The 26,066-nt window shown below is 53.0% G+C and overlaps 1 protein-coding gene across 1 annotated transcript; it reads left to right on the top strand.

Moving 5' to 3' along the window:
- The first annotated feature begins 323 nt into the window (after nt 1-323).
- Nucleotides 324-25,208, top strand: EVPL (envoplakin). Its single transcript, XM_005144280.3, has 22 exons — nt 324-497; nt 6,298-6,397; nt 6,868-7,022; nt 7,705-7,828; nt 8,482-8,607; nt 8,890-8,928; nt 9,660-9,821; nt 10,347-10,454; nt 11,071-11,166; nt 11,556-11,681; nt 12,610-12,756; nt 12,884-13,038; nt 14,807-14,904; nt 15,718-15,899; nt 16,648-16,826; nt 17,236-17,374; nt 17,922-18,115; nt 18,622-18,772; nt 19,332-19,415; nt 19,501-19,611; nt 20,206-20,298; nt 21,399-25,208. The coding sequence occupies exons 1-22, from the start codon at nt 424-426 to the stop codon at nt 24,846-24,848; spliced, it is 6,093 nt and encodes a 2,030-aa protein (XP_005144337.2). The 5' UTR covers nt 324-423; the 3' UTR covers nt 24,849-25,208.
- The last annotated feature ends 858 nt before the right edge of the window (nt 25,209-26,066 follow it).

The following is a 26,066-nucleotide window of genomic DNA, read 5'->3' as shown; positions in this document are numbered from 1 at the left end:
CTGGCATTGAAAACAGTGACTGGAAGAAGATGCCTTACACTGTGTTTGGGGCGTGCAGCGCATCCCTCGGGGAGGCTGGTGCCGGTTCCCCTCGCTGCTGTGCTCGCCGCTCTCCGCCGGGGAGCTGCTGCTCGGCTGGGGCTGTGCGCGCAGAAACACTCCCCAAGCCAGGGCGGGTCCGAGCCCCGTCCTCCCCCGGGGCCCTGCTCTTCCCCCCCAAACTGGTTCATCCGGTGCCTGCTCCGGTGCCTCCATCGCCGCCGCTCACCTGCGCTCGGGGAGGAGCCTCCCGGAGACTGCTCTTTAGCGGCTGCCGCCCGCCCGCCCCGGCCGAGTCCCGTCCTCCCATCCCGACAGCGAGCACGGAGCCAGCGCACACCGCGACCCCGCAGGCGGCCGGAGACCCGCGGGGACCTCGCCAACATGTTCAAAGGGGTGGGCAAAGGCTCCCCGAGCAGGAGCTCCCCCAGCAGAGCTTCCCCTGTCAAGCCAAGCAAGTAAGTGTGGGTCCTCTCCTCGCCCTAAGCTGTCCTGGGGCCCTGGGGGAGATGAGGGGAGAGTGCTCCATGTGTCCTAGGCCACCCTAAAGAACCAGAACTTATTCTTCTTTGTGGAGCAGCTGGGAAGTCGGGGTTTGCTAAAATGTGCAGCTCCACTTCTTGTGCTTGTCTTTGGTGGGTTTTGTGCTCTAGACCAGAAGAACCTGCGCAGCCCCTGGGGCAGGCAGTGCTGCAAAACCCCTTTTGGGTAGGTAGGAAGGAAACAGGGAGAATAAAACAGCCTCTTTGCTTGGGTGGAGTGAGATCTGCTCGATGGTGAAGCAGATACCAGCCTGGAGCTGGGATCTCAGGACTCACTGGCTGTGTGAGGTTGTTGCAATGCTGCCCTCGGACCTGGGGTCTGTGAAGAAGGATGCTCAATGCGGTGCTGCTGAGGTGGTGAAGATGGGTGAGGAGCAGGTTTGCTGGTGACTGCTCTAATCCATCCTGGTGACAGGCTGGGTCTCTGCAGGTCAGAGAGCTGAGGTGGCACCGAAAGGATCTGACAGCTCTGTTCCTTCTGAAGATTCTCTAAGCTGGGTGCGATGGGACCAGGATGCTTCCCTTGAAGCAGGGTGTCCCCTGTGAAGAGTGCTCCTGCAGGGAGAGGGCTCATCCCTCCCTTCAGCAGTTGCTAACTCAGGGCTATTTTCCAACTTCCTCAGCAGTTCCACTTCTCATACACTCATGGATCGATTCTGTGGGAATCCCTGCTGCCAGCCAGGGTGAGAGGCTGTGGAAATCACAGTTCTGAGCAGGGGGTACCTGCAGGGAGAAGAGGGTGCTGGCCCCATCTCCTGGGGTCAGCAGCAGCCCAGGATGGTGTGTGAGCAGACAGACTCCTGGGTGGACACAACACGGTGCTGGCACCCAACTGCACTGTTTATGGGGGCCAAACCCTGCAAGCAGACAGCAAACAGGGGGGTGGTGGCTCTGTGCTGCTGGGCAGGGCAGTGGGGCAAGGGGGAGAAGTGGCCCACACAAAGGCTGAGGCCTCCCCATGTAGATGTTGGGAGCTGGAGCCCTGCCATAGGGAAGCTTCTGCCTCAGTGGAGCTGAGCACTTACAAACTCACCTCAAAGAGAGATGTGGGGCTCTCTGAGCACCAAACCTCTGCTGGGGCCTGGCTGCAGTGAGTCCCCTCCCCAGGAGTCCTGGAGCTGTGTCAGCCTCAGGTTTTAGTCTTGCTAATGCAACCTATCCCCTTCACCATCTGGGTTCCAAACCTGGGATGAGGATTTCACCTCTCTTGGGAGAGGCTCACTGCAGCCCCTGTGGTTTGAGCCAGGTTCTTCCCCAGCATGAGCCTCTTGGGATAACTGGAGTTGCATCCTGGTGAGACCTCACACCTCTCCCCTGTGCGGGATGGAGCCTGGAGCCAGAAGCACTGCAATTACTGAGCTAGTTGTGCTTGTTTTAGGAGGCACCAGCCATCAGACAAAGGCTGATTCTCCTGGCCATGGCCTGGGCCTTGGTCAGTGCCAGTGTTAGCTGAGAGAACGAAGGTGAATGAGTTGTCTGAGGAGCAGCCACCAGCACACACTCTTCATTGCTGCTCCTGGTGGCCCCAAGGCCAGAACCTCGGTGGCACTTGGGGTTCTCTGCCTCCAGGGGTGCACGATTCATGGTCCTGCTGCTGGCACAGACCCCTAGAGAGGGTCCTTGTCTAGGTCTTTGGGACCATGGTGTTGAGCATCCCGGCTTGCAGGGTGGATGGATCCCAGGGAGGCAGTGGCAGGCACAGGTTTGTCCCCAAGGAGCATCCTCACAGGGTGCTGGAGGAAGCACAATGCAGGGCTGAAAGGAAAACCTCATGGGAAGGTGGAATTGAATCAGATCTGGCTGGACTGGCTGCTCGGGTGTGATCTCGACACCAGCAGTGGGTGGTTTTGGAGGTGGATGGAAAGTTGGGTCCTGGTTTTATCATCTGGGATTGCTGCTTGGGCTGGAAGATCAGAGTGTATGAGAACTTCTGTGTGCTGGGGAGAACAGACCCATCTTTGTGCTCTGCCTCATGGCTATAAAGCAAAGCTTACTGAAAAGAAGGGACAGAGGGGGTCAGGGACTGAAGTTTTTTGGGTGCTGTGGTCCTGCCCAAAGATGCTCTGGTAGGAGTGACCCAGAATAGGGAACAATCCTGCTCCTGCTCAGACATTGTCCCTGCTGTGAGGTTGGACTGTCTAGGAGGCAGAAAGTGCTGTGAGGAATGAACCAATTAATAATGATAATAACTGTGCTCTGCCTCTTGCAGGCAGGAGATAGCCCTAGGGAGGAGGAGGAGGAGCTGCTGTGGCTGTAGGCTCACACTGTGTGTGGAGCAGGACCTGAGCCCAGGGGGCTGAGGGATGCCCAGTGTGAGCACAGGTGAGCTTGTGGCTCCTCATATCTCACCTGAAGCCTCCCTGCAGCCCAAGTGTCAGCGTGGCCACCCTGAAAGGTGGGGCCAAGCTGTGCTCAGGTCATTGAGTGAGGGCTTCTGCCCAGGAGCAGGAGGGACAGAGATGTGTCTGTGTCACTGCAGGCTCTCTGGATGGGTGTTGGCATGGACAGGAGACACTCACGTTCCTTTTGCCATGGTCTATGGATGGGATAAGAGGGTCTGTGGTGGTTTGAGCACTTCTCTAAGCATGCATGGACCAAGTGGGTTCCACAGTATTGCTCTCACCTTGACAGCGGAGCAATGTGAGGGTGGGAGGCTCAGCTGAGATGGCTTCAGGCCTTACTCTGGCCCCCAGGGCAGTGTGCAGACACCTCTCTCCTCCCAGGAGACATCCCTTACCTGGCTCCAGTGTCCTCAAGCATCCAAACCGCTCTTCTGTAGACTCTGAAGTGGTTCAGGTGCTCATAGGGCTGGGGAGCTGCTTCCAGCCTGGCTGCTGGATACAGGGCCATGGTGTCCTCCTCTGCCAGGCTTCCTTCCTTGGCCAGCAAGGGGACCTGACTCTCCAATCCAGGACACACAGGGGAGACCTCTTCTGCTCCTGAGACAGTGCTCTGCAGGAAGCATCACTTCTTCCCTAAAGATCAGGCTGTTTGCTACAGCATCCTTGTTCCTAACCTCAGGCACCCCATATGAAGGCAGTGCAAGTGGGGATGGGGAAGGCTGAGTCCCTGTGACTGGGAGGTTGCTGAGATCTTCTCAGTCCATAGTTTAGTTGTGGCATGGCCTAAATAAAGCTGATTTGTGTGTCCAGCCTTCTGAACCAAGGGAGGGGGTGTCCCAGTGTTTTCTTCAGCCAGGAAGGAGGTGCCACCAGAAATAAGCAGGAATCTACTGGCAATTCCCCATCCCTGGGAAGATGGATGCTCACTTCTCCCCTCTTAGAATTAGAGGATCAGCCAGGTTAGAAAAGCCCTTTAAGCTCATCCAGTCCAACCCTTACCCCAGCCCTGCCAAGGCCACCACTGCCCCATGGCACTGAGGGCCTCGTCTCCACAGAGTGTGAGCACTTGCAGGGACATCCACAGTCACATCACAGCAGGGCTCAGATTGGACACTCCATTCCTGCCCTTCCCTGGCAGGAGCTGAGCTCAGCAGCCCTCTCGGGTGCATGATGCTCCCCCTGCGCATCGGGACAGGCGTCCATGCCCTGGGATGGGCCAGCCCATGACTCATTCCCTCCTCCCTGCACAGGGAGCCTGAGCAGGAAACTTGGGTGGAGCTCAAGTATTTGCTCATGGGACACCACCTCATTCCAGGCGTGTCTGGGATGAGAGGGGGATTGTGTAACCTGCTGGGGAGGGGGCACCTGCAGAGCTTCCAGCCTGCTGCAAGCTCAGGCTCACGGGCAGCCAGCCCTGGCTCCATGCTGCTTCCATCCGCCCTGTGGTGCTGGGGCTTGGGGCTGCTGGTCACCTCCTGAGGCACTGCAGCTGACCCAAGGACAGGCATCCCCGGGCCACAGATGGGATATTTAATGGGGTATCAAAGACAGATTGCAGCAGGCAATGATGTTTTGATGATGGTGATGATGAATGCTCTGCTTGGGCTCTTTGACTCCATGATCCCCAGAATTAGACCCCATAGAAGAGGGTAGCAGTCCCCGTTTTTCTTTGCTGACATGCATTTTGCAGGCAGGGAAGCTGAGGTATGGCCAGGAGACGCTGCCAACCCAAACCCAGAGGGAGCTGAGAGCTGCTGTGCTGCAGGCCCACACCTCCCTCTTGGGAAATCCAAGCCAAGGGAGGAGCTGGAGAAAGGGGACAGGAGGATGCTGTGAGCAGGAGCGCTGCTCATCCAGTGTTACACAGGCTTGGCTGTGATCAGCATGGGCTGAGCTGACTTGAAGCACAAGCTCTGACTGTGGCATCCAAGTGCTTGACTTCGGGTGACTGTGGGTGACTGTAACACTCACTGGCACTTTACAGTCACTTGAGGCTGTAATAAATGAACATCCCAGCAACTGCTCTAGCCTTTGGTATGAGCCGTGGCATAGCTGGAGCCATGATGCAGTGACAGAGCCGTTAAGGGAACCGCTTTCCTCTGTCCTCTGCTGGATTCAGGGGCTAGGAAGGAAAGCACGTGGCTGGAGGGCAGATGTGGGTGGCTCTGCTGCAGGCCAGCACCTTCCTCCTCCACCAAAGAGGTACCAACCAGCCCTGGAGAAGTGCCCCTCCCCCTTCAGCTGACCCCTTGCAGTGTCCCATTGCTGCTGCTCAAACTCTTTCCTTCTGGCCTCAGACCCTGGAGTCAGCAGGAACTGAGCTGAGCCTCTGCTGAACCTTGTCCCATGAGCAGTTCTCCAAGGGCTCATCCCTGGATGATGCTTCTGGTCCCACATCCTGGCAGTGCTGCGCTCTCCCTGCCTGGAGGGCACTGTCCTCAGGGGGACATGAAGACAAAGGTGGCACCAAGGCTTGTCCGCAGGGAGCTTTGGGAACCATCCCGTGCCTTGCTGTGGTCTCTGGGTCCAGCAGAGCTCTCGTGCCCATAATGGTGGGGATGGAGTGAGGGCTGTGATGGTGCCCATCGGTTGTGTGGTGGCACTGAGATGACAGACAATAGGGAATGGTCACAATTCAGTGAATGTTCACTGGTTCTGGGCTTGGGCGATTTGTTCCCAGGCCCTGAAAGCAGCACAACTGCAGCAGCTGCACAGTGCCCAGAGGGGCTTCTTGTCTGTGTCACAAGTCCTTGTCCACTGCAACCCAGTCCTGGGGTGGCACTGGGCTCTGCAGCATCTCAATGGGCTGAACTGCAGAGCACTGAGCATGATGGCAGCAATGGATCAGGCTGAGGGGACATCTCACCCACCTCTGCCAGCAGCCAAGGGCACACACTCAGGGAAGTGCCTCCAAACAGGGCAAGCATGTTGGGCTGCCTCTGCAGGGTGCTCTCCTGGCCTTCAGCTGTCTGTGGCTTCAGGTCTTCCCCACCCAGATGTGGTGCTGGTGTACTTGGGAGCCCTACAGGAGATTCCTTTTCTCTTCCACTCTTACTGCTTTTTGAATCCACTCAAACTCTGGAGCACCTGCAGTGTCCTGCAGCAAGGAGCTGTGCCAATGAGCTGCGTGGTGCACAAAAAGCCACCGTCTGCTTGCTCTGAGCACACCACCTTATACCTTCACTTGGCTGAAGACAACAGCCAGGCATCCACCACCCATATACACCTTGGGCATGTTTAGACTCTTTCTTTGGAGACCAGGAAAGGCACAGGGAGAAGATGTGAAGAACCATTGCCATGTCAGGTCCTGGGTGGTGATGAAGAGGGTGAGAATTGCCCTCACCCACCCATTGCTTTGCTGCTCCCTCTCTCAGGTCCTCCACAAATGAGCTGGCCGTGCTCATCTCCCGCATGCAGACAAATGCTGACCAGGTGGAGAGGGACATCCTGGAGACCCAGTCCAGGCTCCGGCAGGTGAGGGTGCGAAGGGGAAAGGCTTTACAGTGTCTAGGACAGCAGGTCAGGTGTCTGCTCTGTGTGCATCAGCTTGCTGGTGTGGGTTTGGGGGCTGACTTGAGGCTGGGGAGGAACAGAGCACCCTGCAGAGCCTCCCAGCCCTGGGGCTGCATACCAGGGCCTCCCAAATTCCAGTCTCTGTGCTTTCTGCTTGGTACCTCATGCTTCCCACAGCCAAGGCTGTCTCATCCACAGCAGCACAGCCCTGTGCCTCCCAGCAACCCCAGAGGCAGGCAGCCAGCCTGACCCACACTGGGCCCTGGGTGGAAGAGATGCTGAAGCAGACAGCTTGGCTGCACCCTTGCATCTCGGTGGGGTTCCTCTGGGGGCAGTGCATTGAGCATCCAGGCCCTGTGCATTGACCAAGGAATATGTTGTGGGGTCTGTGTGGTCCAACCAGGCTTTTTCCCGTCTTCCCTGGTCTCCAGGATGCCAGCAATCACCAGAAGAGCAAGGCTTTTGAGTTCCAGCCAGAGAATGCCAGGAATCTGAAGGAAGCAGAGACCCTGCTGAAGGACCTCTTCCTGGATGTGGACCGTGCCAAGCGGCTGAAACACCCTCAGGCTCCTGAGATAGAGAAGGAGTGAGTACAAGCGGGGAGGACTCGTGTGATGGGGGCATCAAGCAGCTGAGAACCCTGCTGAGACCTAGATTAAGCTCCAGTCACTGCTGTGAGAGGTTGAGTTTCACCCTTTCTTCCATAGACTTTATCCTTAAACTCAGGGATTTTGCCAATATATTGTAAAGAGAGGGGTGTGTAGGGTGGCTTCCAATGTGATCACCCAACAGGGCCCACTCTTACTTGGGAGCTCTTGTGAAAGGTATCCAAAAAATGCAGAGCTAAACCATGGCCCTGCTCGCAGAGCAAATCCCCTTTTCCTCTGCCTTTCCTAAAATGAATGCCTTTTGTTCAGGCGAGCACAGAGGTGGTGGCTGGAATGGGAGAAGGGCTTTAGTTGGCCTTTGGTGCTTTGCTCCCCTTCTCTCTCCAGCCCCTCTAGGTGGAAGCCAGGAAGGAAGAGCTGTTTCCTAGTTGGGAAGGGACAGCCCTGATCTCCCTGCATGTTCCTTTCTCCTGGGGGGTGATTTCTGAGACAGTCCTGCAGACGGAGAGCACCAGGACAAGAGCCTCCGCTGCTGAAGGAGCCCAGTGTCACAAAGGGACAGCAAAGGGTCTTACGAGTGAAATTTGGGCTCCAGAACCCCCACTTTGGTTCTCCCCTTTCCAAACGGAACCCTGAGGCATGTTCCTTTTCTCTTGGCAGCATCCAGCAGCTCCATGACCGTGTGACACAGCTTTGTGCAGAGTACCGGGCCCTCTATGAACAACTGAACATCCCTGACGTGGGGCCCAGGGTAGACTGGGCCAAGATCCTGGACCAAAAGATGGTAACAGCTGCTGGTTTTAGATGCATCTCCCATATCCTGCAAGACCAGATAATGTCTGCTATTGCCTGTAGGGCTCTGAGAGCTATCGTGTGCTCAGCATCATGCTAGGACATTTGGGGTGGTGGAAGTAACTCAACTGCTCTGGGTAGGAGAAGGATTCTCTTCCCACCTCTTAAAACCCTCTGGAGCATCTTCTTGATTGACCCCTTCATATTAAGAGCTGCTGGAGGGGGACCAGGTAAAGGTGCCCTGATGTGGGATCAAAGGATAGAGAAGGTGATGTCTTCAGGGTCTTTACAGCCCTACATCCTAGGGCTTCATACTGCAGTCTCAGGTATTTGGAGTGCCCAGTTTGGAATCAACTTGGATTCCCTTGAAAGCTGGGTGGTAACTGTGTGCATCCAATGCAGCCACCACAGGCTGGCGGGTTCAGTTTAGGTTTGTACACCAGGGTTATATGTCCTGGTTATCTTTGCCCTGCATATGGCTGGGGAAATGGCAACCTACAACAATCATGGTAAACCAGATCCCTTCCCTTCCTCCTGGACTGCTGTCAAATCCCAGATCCTTTCATTCCCTGCCAGCACTCACTGGGACTTTTCCCTGAAATAAAGTCTCCTGCTTTAATGCCTGCCTCAACTCCTTTTGCACAGAAACAAGTCAGCACAGGACAGTATGGCCCCGGCATGTCAGAGCTGGAAAAGCAAATAGCTGAGCACAACATCCTCCAGAAGGAGATTGAAGCCTATGGCCTCCAGATCAAGAACCTCCATTCTGGGGTAAGGTTCCCTCCGTCCCCTCCCTGTTCCTGTTGGCTTTGCTTGGGACCCTGCAGGCTCTGCTCCTCTGCTGCTCTGCATGGTGAATATCACCCCTGTTCCACAGAGGGCATGGGGAGACCTGAGCTTGGACAGACCAGACCATGCAGGGGCCAGGGAGGTGGTTCCTGAATGGCTTCTAAAGCACTTCCCATAAATCAGCCCATCAGCATCTACCATGTGTTTGGTAACAGCTTTTTTCTCTTTTCTTTTCCCCTGGATCTTGGCTGTGTTGTAACCCAGGATGTGGCAGATTTAAAAAGCCAGTACAAGGACTTGCTGGTAAGCTTCCAGTGGTTTTCTGAGCAGATGATGGGGTCACACAGCAGAGAAACATCATCCCTGATGGACAGGCAATGCCTGGCTCAGGGCAGGAGCTACCTCTGCTTGAGTCCCTCATCTTGTTGCCCTGTTTCCTCCCCACCTGCAGTGTAAATTGAGAGCACACTTGCTGCCCTCAGGGCAGTGCTGTGGATGAGATCTGTGTGTCTCCTCCTCATGTATTGCTGGTCTGGAGTTGCCTGTGTGTCCATGAGTGCAGGGGTAGGGGTGCAGCAGCAGGAAACCCTGTCCCAGCCCACACTGCTCCAAATCAGGATTGCAGATGTTGAGGCTTGCAGTGATCCCTGACAAGGGCTCCAGGGAGGAAATGAGCAGCTAGAACAAAGGAGGTGGTTGGGAAGAAGGTGCTGGGTTTAGCCAGCTGGGCCTGGAAAGGTTGATGCTGAAGAATGGCATTTGTGAGAAATAGAGCAGAGTGGGGCCAGCCCTCAGCTGCCCCAGGCACCAGCCCACACCTGAGATTCTGGTTAGACAAACACAGCCTGTCTGTGACGGAGGGAAAAGGGATTGGCAGCCCCATCAGATAAGAGCAAGCGGTGGCAGAGATGTCTCACCAAGGGCTCTGGGAATCTCCCAGTGGATATGCAGTGAGGGGGATCTTGGGGAGGAGGAGGGGAAGTGTCTCCTCAGCCTGAGCACCAACGCTGTCTTTCCCCTGTGTGCATGGGCAGAAAGCCTCCATCTGGCGAGGGCAGAGCCTGGGCAGCCTCTACCAGCACCTGCAGGGCTGCACCAAGGAGCTGGGCTACCTGACAGACCGGCAGACCAGGATCCTGAAGCAGGACTGGAGTGACCAAATGATGGACGTCCAGAGCGTGCGTCGGGAGTATGAGGTGGGCTCCTGGGGGGTGGCAGCGTGTCCTGGCTGCTGGGGGCTGGCCAAACCCAGCATCCGAGGTTGGATCCCAACCTCCTGGACATTCACCACCAGCCCTGAGCCTGCTGCTTTCTCAGGCACAGAAAAAGAGGTGAAAGGGATGCTCTGGGTCCACACTGGAGTTAAGGATGAGCCACTCTGAGCGTCCCCTGAGCTGGCATGTGGGATCACACATTAGAGAGCTGTTGGTGAGGGAAAGGCTCAGCATCATGTCAGCCTCCGCATCCAAAGTACAGCAGCCAGTGACAGCTGTATGCTGGGACCCGGAAAAAGGGGAGTGATAATTGCTTAGGAAAATGCTTTCTGGATGAATGCCCTGATGCTCTCTGAGGCCCAAGCGTGTGTAATTTCTTGTAGCCTTTCTTAGCTTCTTCTTTCTTTAAAAACAAACCAATAAGGATGTGTGTGCTTTGATGTCGCAGGAGACTGCTCTGTGCTCCCTGCATGCTCCCATGGTCATGGAATCTCTCTTCCCTTTTAGGATTTCAAGTCAAAGGAGCTGCTCAGCCAGGAGGAGTTTGTGAACAATCTGCAGGATGATGGGGATAGGATGATTGAGCTAAAGCACCCAGCTGTCAAACCTATCCAGGTAAGGAAAGGGGTCCTCCCAAATCCTGTAAGAGAATGAATGTCTTTGCATTGAGAGCCAGAAGGTGCTTTGGAGGAGACCTCTTCTACAGAGATGCTGTGTTACTCTTTCCTTCCATGCTGCCACAGACAGACAGCATCAGTCTGCCTGCTCCAGCCCTAGGGGGAAGCTGAGGGCAGTGCAGGATCTTCACCCTTTCAGAAACCTCCAGGAGACAGTGGCTAACATTAGTGTGCTGGGACCAGCTCCTGCTCTGGTGCTCAGATGTGGCTGATGCAGCCACATTCCTGCTGCTGTGAAGCTCCAGCTATGACATGGCACAATCTCTCCCAAGTCAAACCAGCCCTAGATCTCCATTTGCAAGCCCACAGACACGGTGGGAAGCTGAAGTGGGCTCAGAGCTGAGGCCCCTTGGGAAATGGTGGCTGCTCTGTATGAGCCAGGTCCTTGTCGAGCAGTGTCCTTGCTCAGCTCAGCATCAGGCAATACCTGGGCATAGCTTTGTCTCTGCTCAACAGCAGCCTTCACTCTTGCTCTGATCTCTGGGGAAAGGAGACCAGTGGTGGGGGGGTAGGACCAGCTGGAGCCCACCGAGTCCTGTTCTGTCCCACCACAGGCTCACCAGGAAGCCTTGAAGAATGAGTGGCAGAATTTCCTGAACCTCTGCATTTGCCAGGAGAGTCAACTGAAAAATGTGGAGAGCTACAAGAAGGTAAAAAGCAATGAGGAGAGCACAGGCGCTGGGGCAGCAGGGTCAGGCCTGAGTGGGCAAGCTGGTTAGAGGGATAGAAAAGGGATGAGGATGGGAGCTCCTTTGCTTACATCTAGTGAGGGTATGTTGGGGAAACACCCCTCCAGACCAGTCCTTTAGTGCTGCAGGGAAGGATGGCTCCCATCTCATCAACCCTGTTGTGCTGCTGGGCTGGCTTGGAGAAGAGGGGCAGGGAGGGTCTGCACATCACTGTTATCACTTAAGGGTGGTCTGCAGGGCCTTGTGAGCCCCAGACAGGCTGCAGGAGATGTGCTGGGAAATGAGACCCACAACAGGACTTGGAGATAGCAATGTCCGCCCATCCCTGATCATTTCCCTACTCACTCCAGTTCCAGGATGACGCTGAGGCTGTGAGCCGCTCCCTGAAGAAGATGAGCTCTGACCTGGACACCAAATACAGCAAGTTTAACAAAGACAGCCCTGGGGTGGTGTCAGACCTGCTGCTTCAGCTGGAGGTGAGGTCTTCAGGGCTGGTGGCACTCACCAGACCTAAGGGGCAGACCAAATGTCACATCCTCTCCAGGAAAAAACAGTGGGGAAGGGGAAGAGGTGGATGAATAACCCTACTGAATCTAGTGGGACTGTTCATCCCAGCTCATTCCCAGATGAGGGGGAAGCCTATGGCAGTATTGTGCTCTGGATGCTGAGTCCCTGTAGCCCCCAAAGGTCTGCACTGCTCATGCTGTGGGGCAGTGACCCCATGAGAAGGGACTGGTCCTCATCAGTGACACACAGCCTGGCCCCAGGTCACTATCAGAGTGAAGAAGTGCAGGGAGGAGCTGCATGTTATCCTAAGTGAGACACTTGGATTAGAGGCCCTGCAGAGCTGCTGGCACTGAAAGAGCAGGGAAAGGTCCTCCCATCTCCTCAGCAGTGTCATGAGCCGAAGGCAAGGGAGAGATTAAAGAAATCTGACCTCAGGGGTGAGATACAGATAGGAGGGGAATATTTGGCTGGGAGAGAGGGAGGGGGTGTGTTCAACACAGTGTCTTCCCATGCATGCAGCACATTTCGCTCTGGTGCTGGGATCTTGGTACCTTCTGACACTGGGATGCAGCCACCTCTTGGCAGGTCTCTGTTCCATTTCTGAGAAGAAAAACCTCTCTAAGAGATAGAAAATGACAGCGGAATCACCTAAGGTTAACTCAGGCTGTGCCCTCAAGGGCAGACCTGCTGTGAGAGAAGGAAACAGAGGAGAGTGTTGGTGATGAAAAGGGGAAGAAAATACATGGAGGGGTCAAGAATGGAGAAATTCCTGACTCCACCACAGCAGTGATCATCCAGGGGTGGACAACTGGCCCCAGCATCCCCACTATAGTGTGACCCTCCCCTTCCTTCTCATCCAAGCCTGGTCACAACCACTCTCTTCCCTGTTTTGTCTAGAATGAGGAGAAAGCAGTGAAGCAGGTGGAGAAGAGCATCACAGACCTGAAGAGAAGGAGTAAAGAGATTAGCCCACTGAAACTACGCCGGATGCATTCATCTCAGACCCTCACCTTGGACACCCTCTGTGACTGGGATGCTGGGGAGGTGAGGGCTTGACTGGCAGTACCCTCAGAAGAGGCAAGATTGCTCCAGATCTTGGCCCTGTGATGGGAGAAACCAGCCTGGTGCCAGGGAGCCAAGTCTCCCAGCGGGTTTTGTGTCTTTGTCCCAGGTGCAGCTGGCCAGAGGTGACAAGTATACTCTGAAAGACAACAGCAACCCAGAGATGTGGGTGGTGCAGAGCAGCACCGGTGTGGTCCAGGAGGCACCTTCTGCTTGCTTCTCCATCCCTCCACCAGACCCCGAGTCCATAGACAGGGTCAATAGGTGAGTCTGCAGTGAAGGGCCTGGCTTACAGAGATGTCCAGACTTGCTCTTATGTTGTAGTCAGCCTGGCTGCCTCATCTGCAGAGAAATAGCAGCTGGGAACAGACCTCTGCACTGCCTAGTATGAAATCCCTCCTGGGGAGGGGTTGTTCCCTGTACCCAGCTATCTCATCCGGGTCCCTGCCATTCCTCGATAGCTCTGCATGCTACACAGACCTTGCTGTCAAAGAGTTTTCTGGCAGCCGGGCTTGATTTCTTCACCCAAACATGTGACTTGCATAGGTTTGACTAAATTCATTGCAGAATCAGTCTGGAGCTTGGAACTTGCCAAACAGGACAAGTTATCTGCGGAATCTCCTCTCAGCCAGCCCCAGATGGAAACTGAGAAGTGTTCCTTGAACCACCATGTGCTCCACCACTGGGGTGCCCAGTCAGCTCCTGTGCTTCCCACAATATGGGGTGCTGGTGCAGGGAGCCCTGGCATTACCTTTATAATGATGGCCCTGGGTGTTGGGATAAATCAGTGCTGCTCAAGTCTTCGGGAAGAGCCCACAGCCTAGATCCAGGGCTCCTTGGGCATGCCTGTGATGGGAGCATGGGTCCCCACTCAGCCGTGTGTGATTACTTCATTGTGCTGCTCTTCCTGACTGCAAACTTCACACATCCTGGATTACTGAATCCTTTGGATTTATGGGTTTCATCTGTGTTTTAAAATAGGGAAAAATTTGCCACATCCTCCTGGATAACAGCTCTATAGATATTGCCTGGAAAACACTCACCCTATCCAGGCCATGTCTGACAGCTTGTTTCATCTCCCAGTCTTTGCTTCCGTTCCTACATACAAAATGTTTGTTGTATTTCCCAGCCTCTTTCATCATTCAGTCCGTGTGCATGGAGCTATGTCCTGCTCCTGCAGAGAGACAGCTCTCACCTGACAGCACCCAGCAAGCTGGGATGTGGTGGTTTTAGAGCACAGTGCATTTAGAACAGTGCAGAGCAGGGATGTGAGCTAGTCTGGTCCTTCATATTGCCTACAGGAAACCTGGAGAGGGGCTTGGGGCAAGGGCCTATAGGGACAGGCCAACGGGAATGGCTTGAACCAGAGGGGAGACTGAGATGAGCTCTTAGGCAGCAGCTCTTCCCTGTGAGGGTGCTGAGGCGCTGGCACAGGGTGCCCAGAGAAGCTGTGGCTGCCCCATCCCTGGCAGTGTTCAAGGCCAGGTTGGACACAGGGGCTTGGAGCAAGCTGCTCCAGTGGAAGGTGTCCCTGCCCATGGCAGGGGTTTAAGGGTCCTTCCAACCCAAACCATTCCAGGATTCCATGGTTCAAAGGCCCCTGGTTCCATCAATCTGTTCTCAGCCAGAGGTATTTTTGATCTTCCCAGCTCCTTCTGATTCCAGTTAGAATGGAACCATCCTTACAAATGAGACTTGGCATTTCTGGTGCAGCAGCCACAGAAGCAGCTGCTTGTACTTGTTTCCTGTAGAACTGCAAAGCATTGCAGTGATATGGAATAAATGTCCAGCTGTGATAGCTGCTGCTGAGAGCTGGAAACACAGGTTCCAGTGAGAGAAATGTGCTGCTCAAACCAACCAGCTGCTCCTGCTGCTGTCCCCTTTCCTGAGGGACATCTCTGAGTTACAACAGGCTGCAGGCTTCCAGCCAGTCCCTGCCCTTGAGAGGACAAAGCTGCTGCTGGGCCGGGCTCTATCAAGGCTTGCTCAGTGGTTTCCATGCTGCTGGCTGATGATGCTCCTCTGTTCACAGGCTGGAAGCAGAACTGGACACGGTGAAGCAGAAGCGAGCAGCGGTTCAGAGCACCCTGAAACAGAGCCACAAGGAGCAGGTTCAGCCCAGTCAGCAAGGTGTGTATGTCCACTGTTAGTCGAGCTCTCTCCAAAGCCATCCCATGTGGATGTTCCTTGTGGAACACCTAAACCTGGCTGGAAGAAGAGCACCCACCTGGGCAGGCAGAAGTACCTGTACAAGTGTGAGGGTGCCTTCTGCTCCATGGAAGAAAGCAGCTGATGGGATAACCTGCCTCCTAGTACTGCCAAGGATTCCCTGTGTGGTCTCAGGCAATTCTCTTAAATTCTCTGTTGCCTTTCTCAACCTCAGCTCCATCAACAGCTGCAGGGTATTATTTAGGGTTGCAGGGGGATGTGCTTATCTAGAAGCCTTAATTAAACCTCGTTTGGGATCTGGGTCCCTTGAAGTTCTCTTCCCTAGCTGGGGGCTGTGGGATAAGCAGGCAGCCATGGCTAAATCTTAACCCCAGGCTAAGCTGCAGTTCAAAAGCTCCCAGCAAAGCTGAGCAGGGATGTGTATATATGGCAACATATGGATGTGTGTGTCCCTCCTTTGGATGTGAGCTCTGGCTGACCAAAACAGAGATAAAACCATTTTCCTAAGCCTTTGCCATGGGTAGACACCTGCATCTGCATGATCCTCTGTGGATTAGAAATGGTAACTGAATCTTTTATGGTTCCATCAAAACCCATGCTCAGGAGAAGCCTTTGTGCCTCAGAGCTGCAAAACACAAAGGGCAGAGCTTTGCAGCAGGGCTGTCATGAGAGGGAGCTTCAGGGACCATGCATGGGAGAGCTCTCAGGGCCATGCACCTAGGCTGGGATGGCAGATGGGAAACAGGGATTAACCTCATCTATGTCTCACTGCAGCTCTGTCCAGGAGCCCCCCTGTAGTCCAGGATGACCCTCAAGCTGACCAGCTTCTCAGTAGCCTGGATCGTGTTGGCAAGGACCTGATTCAGGTAGAGAAGGAGGTGCTGAACCGCGTGAGGTCTCCAGTGAACTTCAATGATCCCACAGACGACCTTGCCAGGAGGATCAAACACCAGCAGGTGAGTGCTGCTGCTGCGGCAGAGCTGGAGCAGGGTCAGTTTGGTAGTGCTGTGTCCTTGGCCCCAGAGAAGTTGATACAGGAATTAGATGGGAGATGAGAGTTTGTCCTTTAAAGAACACCCTGCTGCTGTTGCAAGGCTTTTAGGCTGGCTCGAGCCCTTGGAATAGGACAGTTTAAGCCAAATCCTAGGCAAATGCAGGCCCTTCTCTTAGCTCAGCTCTGTAGCAAGATGGTCCATTTGCTTCAGAGCTGGTTTTGGGGTGCCCTCAGCCTTGCCACACGTATGCTGTCACCCTTCACTCCCAAGCATAAAAGACTGGGATAGAGGGAATTATTCCAAGGACCAGCTTTGGCTCATGTGATGGGGAGTACAGACTGGTGGATGTGGGGGGGACAGGAAAAGAGACAGTGCCCTGGAGCCCCCCTCCTTTCCTCTGTGATAAGGTCTGGGTCTGTAGCAGTTCAGCTTGTTACACTGTCACCTGTGGGTATTTATCCAACCCTGGCAGAGGGATGGACTCAGGCACATATGTTTCCTCCATCTCTGCCTACTTGGATCCCTTTCCCACACCCTGGCACTGCCAGACAGCCACAGTCTGGCTGGGGCTCTGCCCCAGGGGCCAGCTCCTCATGAGAGGGATCCTGCACCCTTATCCCCACAGCAAAACCTGTCCCTGAGGGAGACGTTTTCGCAACAGCCCTGTTATGACTGTGTTGGGTGACTCTGCTCCCATCTGATGTGCCAGGAAACAACAAAGAAACTTGAGAACCTGGGGGCAGCCAAGGATGCCTTGCAGAAGGAGTGTGAGGCCTTCCTTTCCAAGAAACCCACCAGCACCTCGGCTTCCCAGCTCCCTGTCACACTGAATGCCCTCAGGAGCAAATACAATGATGTCAATATGCTCTCCAGCCTGTACAACGAGAAGTGAGTGATGATGGCAAGGCCTGATGGGGATGAGGGAAGGAAGTATTTGCACAGAGTTAGCAACACAGAGGCATGAGAAGATGCTTTGGTCTATATGGGCATTGGTTGAGGTCCATACCAGGCAGTGCATTTTGCAAACCTCCTATTCATCATTAAATGCACCTCTGAAGGAGTTCCTGTGTGTAATCTCTGGACAGTCCACTAGAATGCGTGTGTGTCCCAGCTCTGCTGTATGCAGTGAAATGCAACATATTTGGTTTCTGGGTAGCATGACAGGGCGGTGAGTGTGCATGTTGCTTGTTCTCTGCCATGCTGCAGAAGCTCTGATGTTAAATTATCTTAAACATGCAAAATCAGAGAGAAGAATGGGGTCTTCTGTAGCTAACCTTGTTGGTTTTCCCTTACCCAGGGCTAAGGCTGCCCTGAACCTGGAGACTCAGATTGATAACACAGACAAGATTGTCAGCAAGTTTGAGGCCAAGCTGGCTCAGGACAGCATCATTCCTGCATCCCCCAATGCTCTGCAGGATCGGGCCAATGATCTGCAGGTAGGGCAACAGTAGGGTCTTCATGAAGGAAGGGAGATCTCTGAGCTCAGGTAGCACCAGTGAGGATAGCTGGACTTTGCTTATTTGAGCACCTCAAACCTTTCTAAGGAGCAGTTATTTGAAGGCTTTACATTGGTGTTGCAGGCTGACCTGCACTCACTTTCTAGCAAAAAGCTCCGTCCCTCCAAGGTTACCTTTGGGGTCCCTAAAATACACGATGAACCTTTTAGCATCTAAACTGCATTGCTCTGCTTTACACTCACCCCATTCTTTCCTGCTCCCCATCTCCCTGCCCCATCCTTAGCACTCACAGTGATCCTTTTCTGCCTTCCTCAAAACATTTCCCTTCTGCTCCATGCACTGTCCAACCCACCTTGCTTCCCACCTTCTTTACTGAGTAAGTCTCACTGCTCCATCTCTTCCATGTTGCATGTCTCTTGGAGAGCCTGACTACCCCCAGGTGCTGCAGAGTGAGTAACAGTATTAAGTACTTCTGGTTGATGCATAGACTGATGCAAACTTGGAGGTGTCCTGTTTCCCTCTGCAGAAGATGAAGCGGGAGGTGGTAGCCCAAGAGGACTGTGTGCTGAAGCTGAACCGGGGTCTCAAGGATGCTGAGCACAGCTGCAGTGCTGTGCAGAACAACTTCCAGGAGTACTGCCCTGACCTGCCGAGGCAGAAGCGGGAGGTGCAGCTCCTCAATGACCGCTACCATGCAGTGGCAGACCAGCTGGACCAGCGGTGAGGAGCTATGGCATCATCTCTGCTTCTCTTAGCTGACATGGACCAACATTAGTCAGAGACCCAGGAATATGTTCTTCATTGCAGAACAATCCTGAACACTATCAAAGAATACTGAGGACTAGGTCTGTCTTGCTGTGTAGTTGCCACCTTCCTATGCACAGCAGAGGCTTTGAACTTCCAGATAGCTGTGAGAAGGTGGCCTTAAGTAGCTGAGTGCTGGCCTCTGCCTGATCCATGGTCCTGCCCAGAGAGACCCTGATGCTTAATAATTCTCACAGGCATTGCTGTTGCTTGCCTTTTTCTTTCTCTCATCCTCCCATTTTGCAGTAGCAACCACAATGTGCAGAGTTGTGCTCCCCACTCGGGGACCAGTTATCACCCCTTTATTTTTGTTGTCTTGGTGTTTGTTGTGGTGGCATTCTCACCATAGTGTCTTTTTAGGAACTTGCACATGAATCTTTGCCCTTCTCCTTTATGTTCCTGATCACTTCTGTGCTATGCAGAGAGAAGACCCTCAGAAATATCAGCCTCACCTACCAGCAGTTCCAAAACTCCAATGAGAACCTAATGTTCTGGATGAACAACCTACCCAAGCACCAAGTGAAGACCACTGATGGGCCAAGCCAGATCAACTACAAGCTGCAGGCACAGAAGGTGTGTTCCAGGGCAAGCGTCATAACCTGTAATGTTACTGGGGCTGGGGAATTTGCTTGTGAACAGCTCCTAGTTGTGTGCTGCACCCATCACAGTGAATGAACTAGAAAAAGGAGGCAGTGATTGCAGGCCACAGATGCTGTATCTCACCCAGCTGCCTTCATCCTCAGTGCTGCTATCCTCATCTGTGCCAGTCACCCCCAGGTTGATAACCTCTCCATGGAGAGGGCACACACAGATTTGAAAGATTGTACCTTGAACTGAGATGTTGCATCTGGGTCCTGCATCTTTCTCTCCCTGAGGAGATCCTAAGCTGACTAGTTCAGAGAATGAGATGTGGAGGTCTTTGTGTTGGCTGGTATTTATCTCATACATGATAAATCAGTATGGCAGGTCCTGCGCAAGTGGGAGTGCTGCTGAGATCCTCTGAAACCTCTTCCTAAATGTATTCCTGTTCCCACCATTCCAGTACGAGGCTGAGCTACTGCTTGTGTATTCAAGAGTGTTACAGGATTTCTGTATTTCAGCCTGTCCTTAACATCGTGTGTGTCTTCTGCAGAGGCTGGTGGAGGAGATCAAAAGCAAGGAGCCAGAGAAGAACGCAGTGATCAGACTATCCCGGAACGTGCAGTCCACGCTCAATGTATGGCTGGGTGTTCCCAGGTAGCACTCCCTTAGTGTCTCACCTGAGAGATCCCAACTGATTCTTCTGTCTCTGCTCTGAACAGGACTATGAGCTCCAAGCAGGCAAATACAACTCTTCTTTGGACCCTAACCTGACTGACTTCGCTGCAAAGAGGCTGCGTGTGACCCCCCTGCAAGAAAGCATCCAGGCCCAGGTAAAATATTAAGATAAAGGCAAGCCCAAGCTTCATATCCTCTGCAAAGCCTTAATCCAGCCTTAAAGTGACCATGGTCCTAATCCCAAAATCAAGCATCATCAGGGATCTCTTTGTCTATCGGTCAAAGCAGCATGTGATCCAGAATTAGGGGTGTGCCTGGTACCTGTGGTTGAGGTTGCTGATGATGCCTCCTTACGATATGGTGTGTGAAGATAAATCACAGGGTAGGTGTGTGGGGACAGGACTGAGCCAGAGCTCCTGTGTGCTCTTGCCAATCGCACCCAAGTTCTCCTGCATCACACTGGGCTGTTTGCCCACTGCTATCCATGTGTGGCCCAAAGTGAATCTGGAAGTTTGGACCATATATAGGTTAGCAGGCATTTAACAGGCATCCAGCTGAAGGGGACAGGATCTCCTACATGAGTCCTTAGACTCTATGTTTCTAGAAGGTCAGATGTGAAGACACAAATCCCTGGAACATTGCAGTACACAAAGTGCATCAGGGTGAAAGGAGGGGTGGCAGAGTGTGCTATCCCAAACGGCTGTGCCAGTGCCAGGGGGACAAAGCTCTCACTTCTGTTTCTGTTTCAGGAAAACGATGTAGCCAAGCTCTACATGGAGCTGGCAGCAGCAAACAAACAGCAGCTCAGCCGGCTGGAGTTTGCCAAGAAGATTGTTGAGAAGGTACCAGCTTTACAGCTCCTGGCAAGACTGGGGTACTTAAGCTTGGGGATTGAAATGATCTTTTCAAAGCTCAGTTTGGGATCGTACCACTCCCTCCCCATATCTCCACATCCAAGTGTGAGGAAGGACAGGAATGGAAACCCCTGTGCGATAAAGACCATGAGTTACCACAGTTTCACTGACACTGGTCCTGTTCTCAGCTACATCTAATCGATGTTCACAGATTGAGAGTTTCAGATTCAGCTGTGGCTGGTATTTAGTGCTCACAAACTTCTGGAAACATTCCAAAGCAATAGAACTTTTATGCCTTTTTAGAGCTTGATTTGCCTGTATTAAAAATCTCTGGGCTGTATGACTTTCAATGTGCTCAGGAAGGACAAGAGATTAAACTGGGGCACTCTGTGATGCTGCCATGAACCAGCTCTACAGCGGGTACTGGCCACATTACCCTCCCGCATCTGCAGATACAAGGCAGCACAAAGCACCTACTAGGGCTGCTGCAGCACCTCCAGGACAGAGGGAAAACACCAAGTCAGTTGCTTAAGATATTGAAAATGTGTCATAGAAACCTAGACTGGTTTGGGTTGGAAGGGATCTTAAAGCTCCTCCAGCTCCAACCCCTGCCATGGGCAGGGACACCTTCCACTGGAGCAGCTTGCTCCAAGCCCCTGTGTCCAGCCTGGCCTTGAACACTGCCAGGGATGGGGCAGCCACAGCTTCTCTGGGCACCCTGTGCCAGCGCCTCAGCACCCTCACAGGGAAGAGCTTCTGCCTAAGAGCTCATCTCAGTCTCCCCTCGGGCAGGTTCAAGCCATTCCCCTTGACCTGTCCCTACAGGCCCTTGTCCAAAGCTCCTCTCCAGTTTTCTTTAGGTACTGGAGCTGCTCTGAAGTCTTCCCTTTTCTTCCCCAAGCTGAACAATCCCAACCCTTTGCCATTTATGAACAGTTTTATTTGGTGATTCTCTGTGGATTCTGTGCCAGTTCTGTCTTTCTGTCTCCTGCTGTGCCTTGGTATGGAAAGGCCTCAATGCCAGATCCAGGGAGTCAATTTCCTTGCCTTTTTATTTTGTTTAATTCCTTTTTGATTTTCCCTTGCAGAAGGAAGTGCATGAGGACATTGAAGCTGTACGTGAGCAAACTCAGCAATCGGAAAGTAGAGTGACAACAAGCAGGGAATCTGAGGGGTTGAAATCGCAGCTGGAGGAGGAAAGGAGGAAAGTGGCCAAGATTGAAGAGGACCTGGAGGAACACAGAAACAAGCTGCTCATGTTGAAGACTCAGAAGCCTGTTGAAAAAGTGGAAGAAAAGGAGGTGATAGAATATTACAGAGACCCACAGGTGGAAAGCAACCTGTCTAAGATGGCACAGCAGATTGAAGAGGAAGGCAAAAAGAGGCAGAGGTTGCAAGAAGACATTGACTTGACGAGCCGGAAGCTTGCCCAGATGGAGAGTGAGAAGAAAGACATTCCTGCCCAGCTCCTCACCAAAGAGATCACAAAAATTGAGAGAGATCCAAGCCTAGAGAGCCAAGCAGCCAGTCTTCGTCAGGAGATCAAACATCTCCAGGAGGAAAGCTTGGCTGCTGCTTCTGAACTTGAGCAGCATAAGAGAGAGCTGCACATGCTGGAGCGAAAGCAGCCCAACATCCGAGAGAAAGTGGTGGTGAAGGAGCTGATCAAACTGGAGAAAAACCCAGAAATGCTGAAGTCTGTGAGGACCCTGCAGCTACAAATTGATGAGGAATCCTTCAAGAGGAAGTCTGCAGAGGAAGCCATAGTGAAAGTGAAGAACAAGATTGAGGAGGTGGAAAGACTAATTGAAATGACAGAACCCAAAATTATTGTTAAAGAGGTGAAGCAGGTAGAGCAGGACCCGGAGTTATTGAGAGAGTCTTCCAAGCTGAAAACTCTGATTGAAGAAGAGAGGAGCAAAAACGTGATGCTTACAGGTGAGCTGGGAGAGCTGCAGAACCAGTACAGTATCGCAGAGAAACAAAAACCAAGGGTAGAGGTTAAAGAGAGGGTCAATGAGATTTTCCTGGTGGATCCTGAAACAGAGCGGCAAATTGCACACCTGAAAAGGGAGCTGCAGGAAGTTACTCTGAAAAGGACAAAGGTTGACAGTGAAGTGGAGGAGGCCTTAGCAGAGCTCAATGTCCTCAGGTTGCAGAAACCAGTGGTGGAACTTAAGGAGGTTATAGAAGAGGTGGTGAAACATGAGAAGAGTCCAGAGATTCTCAGAGAAATAGACAGGCTGAAAGAGCAGCTCAATGAACTTGTGAACACCAATGGCAGGACCCAAGAGCAGCTCATTAGGCTGCAGGGTGAAAGGGATGAATGGAAGAGGGAGAGATCCAAGGTGGAAACCAAGCTAGTCAACAAGGAAGTAATCCGCTATGAGAATGATCCACTCTTGGAAAAAGAAGCTGATCGCCTCCGTCAAGAGGTGCGTAACATGTCTCAAAAGAGGAGAGCTGCAGAGGATGCAATCTATGACTTGCAGAATAAATACATGCTACTGGAGAGGAGAAAGCCAGAGGAAAAGGTAGTAGTTCAAGAGGTGATACTGACTCAAAAGGATCCGAAGCTCCGAGATGAGCACAACAGGCTGCGCAGGAATCTGGATGAGGAGGTGAGCAACAGGCGTCGTCTGGAACGTGATGTGCAGCAGGTTCGTGCGCTGGTGAAAGAGCAGGAGAAGTTGCTCAACTTTCAGGAGGATCGAAGCAAGAGGCTTGCGCTGGAGAAGGAGATGAGACAAATTACACTGAGAATAAAAGAGCTGGAGGAGAGCCCAGCCCCAGTGCAAGAAAAGATCATTATGGAAGAAGTGGTCAAGTTGGAGAAGGATCCAGTCCTTGAACAGTCTGCTAGCAACCTACGCTTGGAGCTGGACCGTGAGAAGATGGAGGTGCTGAACTTGCAGAGAGAATGTAAGAATCTGCAGATGCAAGTTGATGTCCTGCAGAAAACAAAATCCCAGGAGAAGACCATTTACAAGGAAGTGATTCGAGTAGAAAAGGACAGAGCACTGGAGAGTGAACGTGCACGCATCTGGGAGCTGCTGAACAGGGAGAGGGGAGCCAAGCAAAAGGCAGAAGAGGAGGTGCGGCGGCTTAGGGAGAAGATTGAGAGAGCTGAAGGCATGAAGAGGACATGGGCTCGCGAAGAGACGGAGCTGCAGAAAGCCAGGAACCTGGCCATCCAGGAGAGAGCCAACTTGGAGAGTGAACTGCGGGAGCTGGAGAGGCAGAAACAACAGAAAGTCCTCTTCCTGAGAGAGGAGTCCAAACTGCTCAACCAACGGACAGAGAATGACAGGCAGAAGAAGAAGCAGCTGCAACATGAGTTCTCCCTGCTGGAGGCAGACATCCTTAGGGAGAAGGATCAGATCTACAACAAGGAAAGGTTCATTCGAGATCTCCAGTCAAGAGTCAACCGGGAAGAAATCAACCATGAGACCCAGATGAGAGAGACAAACCTCTCCACCAAGATCTCTATCTTGGACCCTGAGACAGGGAAGGATATGTCCCCTTACGAGGCCTATAAGAGAGGTATTATAGACAGAGGTCAGTACATCCAGCTGCAAGAGCTGGAGTGTGACTGGGAGGAAATCACCACCCTGGGCCCAAACGGGGAAGTCTCATTGCTCCTTGACAAGAAAAGTGGGAAGCAGTACTCCATTGATGATGCGTTAAGGCTGAGGAGGATCACAAAGGAGGAATATCAGCTGTATCGGGATGGCAAGATTCCCATCTCTGAATTTGCCTTGCTGGTGGCTGGGGAAACCAAGCCTCCCCCATCCCTCTCTATTGGTTCCATCATCTCCAAATCCCCAGTCTCATCACCCACCACTCACCAAACCCAAAGTTTCTTCCCCCCAGCCTCACAGAAGGGCTTCTGTGATGACACATCGCCCATTGCTGGGGTGTATGACACCACCACTGACACCAAGTACAACATCAAGACTGCTGTTGTAAAGAAGCTGCTTGATCCCATGACGGCTCAGAAGCTCCTGGAAGCCCAGGCTGCCACAGGGGGCATCATAGACCTCATTTCTCGGGACCGCTTCTCAGTCCATAAGGCAGTTGAGAGGGGGCTGATCGACAGGACCTACATGCAGAGACTGCTTAATGCCCAGAAAGCTTTCACAGGGATTGAGGACCCAGTGACCAAGCGAAGGCTGTCTGTGGGGGAAGCAGTTCAGAAGGGATGGATAACCAAGGAGAGTGCTTTCCCCTATCTGGAGGTCCAGCATCTAACTGGAGGGCTCATCGATCCCAAGAAAACCGGTCGCATCCCCGTGCTGGAAGCTGTCCAGACAGGGATGATAACAGGCAACCTGGCCAACAGGCTCCAAGATGAGTCCAACTATGAAAAGGATCTCATTGACCCTATCACTAAAGAGAAGATAAATTACAAGGAGGCCATGGCTCTGTGCCAGAAGGATTCTCTGAGCAGCTTCCTGCTGCTCCCAGCTGCCTCAGAGGGTTATCAGCGGTACCAGCAGGCGAGCCGTTCCCCCAAGCTCTCACGGTTCAGGCACTGAATGGATTCAGGCACATACTGGATCTGGTTCTTTCAGGAGTTCTTCCCTTCAAAACATGCCTCCTCATGGAGGCAGCAGCGATCACAGGAACAGAGCATCTAGCATTTAGGGCTGCACACTGTTCCATCTTAGCTATCTGCTTCCCAATGCAGCTTGGCCATGTGAGGAAGAAAATGTGATCGTGAGTGCGTAAAAGGGGTCTCCACAGCCCCCCCGGATGCTGCTGTGACAGCAAAGGGCGGTTGATTGTGAGAACTTCACTGGCAGTAGGTTAAATGTATTTATGGCCAGAAAGAAGGAAGAGCCAGGGTGTTTTCTAGTTGGGTCATTCTTCTGCATGCAATAAATATAGAAAGTGTGTCTCTGTGGCTGTGTTGTCTCTGCAGGCTGAGGCACAAAGTGGCTGAGGATGCTCACACACTGTGGAGCGTCCCCTGGCTTTGGGGGATGAGAAAGAGGAGTTTCTGTTGACATGAGCTGCTTCTCCCCCTCTCCCGAGGGCTCCTTTAGCTGACATTGTCTGGGAACTCTAACACACCCAAAATAATCCAGAAGGGTAGAGGTTTTCTCCCCTCTCCTTCCCCCATCAGGGCAGCAGCATAGCCTCTGCTTCCATATAGCCTAGCTGGGATTTGAAGTCTGGGCTCCAAGAAGATGTTGTTCTCATGCTGGCAAGTACAGCACAGTCACACGTCCCATTCCCTTCCTGCTGGTAGGTAGCGGTAGTGCTCAACATTAACAGTTGAGTCCTGTATAGAAATGCCATTTACAGTCCAAGATCTGCCTGGGCTCTGTCCCATCCCTGGCAGGGTCTGTGTTTATTGTCAGGCCTGTGACTGGTGTCTGTGGCCATCTCAGCTGCCATGATTAACAGAGGTCAATTTGTTGGTTTACAATGGAGAAAACTGATGCACACACCCTAGAGCATCCATACATTCCCAGCCAGTTTCCTCCTGGTAGAGTACTGCTGCTACACAGTGCACTGCACTCCCCTCCTGGCTGGTCTGGGCCAGGGAACACATCAGGAGAGAAATTCTGGCCTGACCTCCTGCCAGAGCAAACCCAACAGCCCTTGGAGCACAGGAACACAGCCAGATGAGGATCACATCCCAGCACAACCAGTGTGGGTCCCAGCTCCTCAAAGCTGCTGTGAGTGGCCTTGCTCTGCTCCAGATTTCTCCCCCTGGCTGGCTGAACACCAGGAAGATCCATCAGCAG

The sequence above is a fragment of the Melopsittacus undulatus genome, chromosome 11 (genome assembly GCF_012275295.1).
Source record: "Melopsittacus undulatus isolate bMelUnd1 chromosome 11, bMelUnd1.mat.Z, whole genome shotgun sequence".
Lineage (NCBI taxonomy): Eukaryota > Metazoa > Chordata > Aves > Psittaciformes > Psittaculidae > Melopsittacus > Melopsittacus undulatus.
Note: the sequence above shows the minus strand (reverse complement) of the source record. Positions and strands in the feature narration are given on the sequence as shown.

Excerpts from the sequence above, each read along its gene's own strand:
- EVPL (XM_005144280.3), top strand. The coding sequence starts at position 424 with ATGTTCAAAGGGGTGGGCAAAGGCTCCCCGAGCAGGAGCTCCCCCAGC. Across the intron at positions 11,682-12,609 it reads ACCTGCTGCTTCAGCTGGAG|AATGAGGAGAAAGCAGTGAA; the intron begins GTGAGGTCTTCA and ends TGTTTTGTCTAG. Across the intron at positions 14,905-15,717 it reads GGTTCAGCCCAGTCAGCAAG|CTCTGTCCAGGAGCCCCCCT; the intron begins GTGTGTATGTCC and ends GTCTCACTGCAG.